General features: G+C 38.0%; 1 protein-coding gene across 1 annotated transcript in view; it reads left to right on the top strand.

The window, feature by feature from the left end:
• Nucleotides 1-5,213, top strand: part of ADI1 (acireductone dioxygenase 1) — a 23,477-nt gene that overhangs the window by 14,623 nt on the left and 3,641 nt on the right. The window contains exon 3 of the mRNA XM_007957886.1: nt 5,054-5,213. This exon is cut by the window's right edge and continues 18 nt beyond it. Within this exon, the coding sequence (XP_007956077.1) occupies nt 5,054-5,213 (160 nt within the window). The remainder of the gene's footprint in view (nt 1-5,053) is intronic.

Raw genomic sequence — 5,213 nt, 5'->3', positions numbered from 1 at the left:
GGCAGTATTGCTATAGAAGTAGATTGCCCAACCTTCCTTCCAAGGAGTGTCTGGTGGGTTTGAACCGCTAGCCTTCTGGTTAGCAGTTTGGGTTTAAACTATACCACCAGAGCCCCTTTTCCCAATCCGGATACCTTTTATTGTCTTACTATACTACCTAGGACTTACAGTAAAATGTTGAAGAGTACTGAGAGGGGACATCCTTGTCTTGTTTTCAGTCTTAGGGGAAAAACATTGTTTTTCACCATTCAGTATGAATTGAGGAAGTGTTCTTCATTTCTAATTGGCTGAGTTTTTATCATGAGTGGATGTTGGATTTTGTTACTTTTTTTTGTCTGAATTAACTAATATGATCATATAATTTTTCCTCTTTAACCTGTTAATGTGGTGTTTTGTACTAATTGGTTTTTGAATGTTGAAATAGCCTTGCAAGACTAGAATAAATCTCACTTGATCATGCTGCATAATTGTTTTTATATAATTTTGGATTTGATATAAGAGATACTGGTCTATAGTTTTCCTTTCTTCTAATGTAGTTATCTGGTTTTGATATTAGGGTAATGTTTGTCTCATAGAATGAGTTAGTAAGTGTTCCCTCTGTTTCTGTTTTCTAGAAGTTATAGAGAATTAGTATAATTTCTTCCATAATATTTGATAGAATTCACCAATGAAACCATCTGGGCCTGGTGCTTTCTTTTTTGGAAGGTAGAATTATGGGCTGTGACCTTCAGTAGTGTTTCTCAGACTTTTTTTTTCTGCCTTGAGTTGGAATTGACTTGAAAGCAACTAACAACAACAAGCTAGCAGTTGACCAATTTCCCTTCTGCCAAGTCAGATAAGTCTCTGTAAAGATGTTATTAATGGAATGTTGGCCATTGTTATGAAAATCTCTGAGATTATTTCAAAATGATTACTTTCCTCTCCTCTTGGAAAAAGTATGAGGGAATTTTTTATTGGATTTTCACTGTGGGAACCTGGTAGGTTCTTGGAAAGAAAACCCACAAAAGTATGAAAAAAACAAACACATTGCTCTGTAGTTGATTGACTTATAGTGACCCTATATAATAAGGAGTGGAACTGCCCCCATAGACTGTAAGTCTTTACAGAAACAGACTGCCACATCTTTCTCCCATGGAGCAGCTGGTACATTTGAAAAGTTAACCTTTCAGTTAGCAACAGAATGCTTTAACCACTTTGCCACCAGGGCTCCTTAAACTAGGCCCTAGTAGTTTCTCGTCCTCAAGCTAGTCCACACTCAGCCTCTAGCATTTTGTTAAAATTGCTTTTTAAGTGTTCCTACCACTTTGTGGAGGAACTCTCTGGCAGCGTAGCACCTAAACGCACTTGACTGCTAACCAGAAGGTTGGAGGTTCAAAGCTACCAGCCACTCCTGGGAAGGGAGGTTGGGCAGTCTTCTTCTGTAGTGATACTGCCTTGGAAACCCAAGGAGCGGTCACTATGAGTCGGGTCTGACTCCATGGCACATAACAACAATAACAACTAGTTTATGGTTCTAATGATTTCTGTTCCAAGTAGATCTTGGCTGTGATTTTCTGTATTTATATGTCTCCAGATTTGGGACATGTTTTACCCTATGACCTTAATTCTCTGATAAAATTTAAAAACAAACAAAAAAAGAAACTCATTGCTATTGAGGTCAGTTCTAACTCATGATGACCTCATGTGTTACAGAGTAGAGCTGCTCCATATGGTTTTCAGTGGCTGTAATTTTTCTTTTTTTAACAGAAGAAGGTCACTAGACCTTTCTTCCATGGCATCGCTGGGTGGTTTTTAGCTGTCAACATTTAGGTTAGTTGTTGTTGTTATGTGCCATCGAGTCAGCCCCGACTCATAGCGACCCCTCCTTGGGTTGCCGAGGCAGTATGACTAGATGGCCCAGTCTTCCTTCCGAGGAGTGGCTGGTGGGTTTGAACTGCCAGCCTTCTGGTTAGCAATCAAGTGCTTTAGGCACTATGCTACCAGAGCAGACAGTAAAATGTTTGAGCCAACTAAGAACCTCACAATTCTCTGATAGTTCTAAGAAAAGTCACTGATTTTCTGTTAGTTCTTTCTTTTTTTCTTATAAGGGAGAGAGTGATAACTTCCAAGTTCTTTTACATATTTGATCTGAAACTGGAAGTCCCATTCTTGACTCATTAGTCTGCCTTCAAGTATTATTATACCACTTCAGTTACTACTAAGGAAATATTTATGGGACGGGGCAATCTACTTCTGTAGTGATACCACCTCAGAAACCCAAGGAGGGTCGCTATGAATCGGGTGCGACTTGACAGCACATAACAACAACAACACTACACAAAGTGTAAGGTTTTTTGCTCTGGCTGGTGGGAACAGATAATGATTCCTGGCCCTGTGTGAGTGTGAGCCATTTATTTATTTATTTTGTTGAATGTGCATAGCAAAACATACACCAATTCAACAGTTTCTACATGTACAAGTCACTGACAGTGGTTACATTCTTTAAGTGGTACAATCACTCTCATCTTCCTTCTCTTGAGCTGTTCCTCCTGCATTAACATAAACTCACTGCCACATAAGGCTCCTATCTCATCTTTCAAGTTGCTGTTGTCACTTAGAACACATGTTGTTGTTGTGTGCCATCAAACACATATAGATCTTAAAAAAGCATAATGCTTAAGGCAGACATTTTTAGTAGATAAGCTAAACTATTAATTTAGTTTTAAGAAGATCTCAGGGGGATAATTTTGGTTTAAGGATGATCTCAGGGCCGTAGTTTTTGAAGTTCATGTAGCCTCTATGGCTCCAGAAATTCTGGAGTCTGTGAGAATTTGAAATGCTCCTCTGAATTTTCCCCCTTTTGATCAGGATTCCTCTATAGAATTCTTGATCAAAATACTCAGTAATGGTAGCTGGGCATCATCCAAATCTGGTCTCATGGCAAAGGGGCAGTTGTACATGGAGACAGTTCTTCACACATTGCATATCTTCTCCTCTTCATACTTTCCTTTGTTGTTCTAGGTGAATGGAGACCAATTGTTGTACCTTGGATGGCCGCTTACAAGCTTTTAAGACCCCAAGCACTACGCAATGAACTAGGAGGTAGAATAGAAGCACTAAACACACATCATTAGGCCAATTAACTGGAATGTCCTATGGAACCAGGGCCATTATTTCTTCAGATATTTTTCTTCTTCCCTCCTTCAGAAATGCCACTTATATGTTACCTTTAATCCTTTCAGGTGCTTCCTTCTTCAGCCTCAGTATGGGCAGGTACTAATCTGCTCAGATGAATATTGGGGTGCAGTCGTCTGCATATCTCTGGAATTTTCTCTTTCTACTGCTCTCTCCTCTCTGGTACTCTGACTTGCAAGCTTTAGCTGCCTTGGTCTCCCCAGCCTCAGCTATCATTCCTCAACTCAGGATGTCTTTTGTGCTCTGAGTCCCTTGTCCCTGTACTGTGACCTGGAAGCTCCCTTAAGGTTTTAAGCTGCAGCAATTGTAAGGCTCACCTCATTTGTTTCCTATCTTTCAGAGATTATTTTCTTTCATTTCCTGATACCTTGATATCCCACAAACCATAATTTCACATATTTTGCCTGTTTTTGGTTGTTTCAAGGGAGGAGGGTATTTACAGTCTCTGTTGTTCCATCTTGGATGGAAGTGAGAGTCTGAATTTTTTTACATTTCTTTTATGGTTAGTCTTGAATGCCCATTAATAAAGAAGCTTTCACTTATCTGTGGCAAGATAAGAAAAAGATGTAGAATGTAGAAAGTTTTTCATAGAGCTAAATTTATTTGATACAAATGGCTGCTTTTATTTCAAAATTGTCATCCTTACTTGGGAATAGAATAATTCTTCTTTTATAAAGTTACAGTGACATTAATAGTTGTTTTTAATTTTTTTTTTCCCCTTCCTTAGCAAAACTTGGCAACTGTGATGGTTCCTAACATTTTTTAAAACCTTGCTGAGTTGTGAAATATTAAACTACTGCCTTAGATTACTTAGATTCGGCCTGCTAATGTTTTAATTGGAAACGTGGAGAGGGTGAGGGACTGTCCCCCAAATCATATTGTTAAACCTAGGCCAGACGGAACCCAAGTATTCTTGTCGTGTGCTCTTTCTACTGAATCCGCCTTGAGGACTGCCTTTACCCAGATTTTTCTTCCATTAGCTTGGATTTTTCCTGGTTGGTATATCAGTGGCTGTTAATGTGCTTCATTCTTATTGTAAGGTGATTTTCTAAACATTTACAGATATTCCAGTAATATATATTTTCTTGATATGTAAACTTTATATGAGGAAAACTTGAAAAATTCCTGAATAAGGATATTAGTTAGATATTTACAGTTCAAATGTAGCAAAATATTAATGGTAGACTCTAGGTGGGGAGTATATGGATATTTACTGTAAAATTCTTGCAACTATTTGCATATTTCTAAGTTTGTAATTAAACATTTTAGAGGGATAAAGACCTTCTTAAAAACACAAAAGCATGTTTGAACAAATGGAAAATTTTTATCAGGACTGTTAATGCCTTCCTTAGATGGAGCTTTTTACTGAGCCTTATATTGTGTCTTAGTATGACTGCTGTGCACAGTACAGTTACAGTGTTGTGGTTGTGAACATGGACTCTCGAGCCAGAATATGTGGATGGGAGTCTCAGCTCTACCACTTACTAGCTGTGTGACCTTGGCCCAGTTACATAGCCTCTCTGTGCCACCATTTCCTTATCTGTAATATTGGGATTATAATTAGTACCTACCTCATGGGGTTGTGAGGATTAGCATACATAAAATATTTAGAACATAGCCTAGCACATGATAAGTGCTATGTAAGTGTTAATTTTTCCTATTGCTACTACTATCTTGATAAGTTTCATAAAACATTCTGGCTCCTGACCCTCTTATGTTTAAAATAATAATAATTCTTAGCAAGTATCAGGTTCATTTTTATGGGAGAAAATTTTCTTTTACCTCTTTGAGGTATATGGAGCTTAGGCTAGTGGGTGTATCTCTGCTAATTTGCATGATTGGTCTCTAGTAGGCTTAAAAAAGATTTCTCCTACTCTAGCTTAAAATGTTTTATGAGGAACATTTACACTTGGATGATGAAATTCGATATATCTTGGATGGAAGTGGATATTTTGATGTAAGAGATAAAGAGGACAAGTGGATCCGGATTTTCATGGAGAAAGGAGATATGATAACACTTCCTGCAGGAATTTATCACC

The sequence above is a fragment of the Orycteropus afer genome, unplaced genomic scaffold (assembly GCF_000298275.1).
Source record: "Orycteropus afer afer isolate SDZICR_OR568_19922 unplaced genomic scaffold, OryAfe1.0 scaffold00821, whole genome shotgun sequence".
NCBI classification, from domain to species: domain Eukaryota; kingdom Metazoa; phylum Chordata; class Mammalia; order Tubulidentata; family Orycteropodidae; genus Orycteropus; species Orycteropus afer.
Note: the sequence above shows the minus strand (reverse complement) of the source record. Positions and strands in the feature narration are given on the sequence as shown.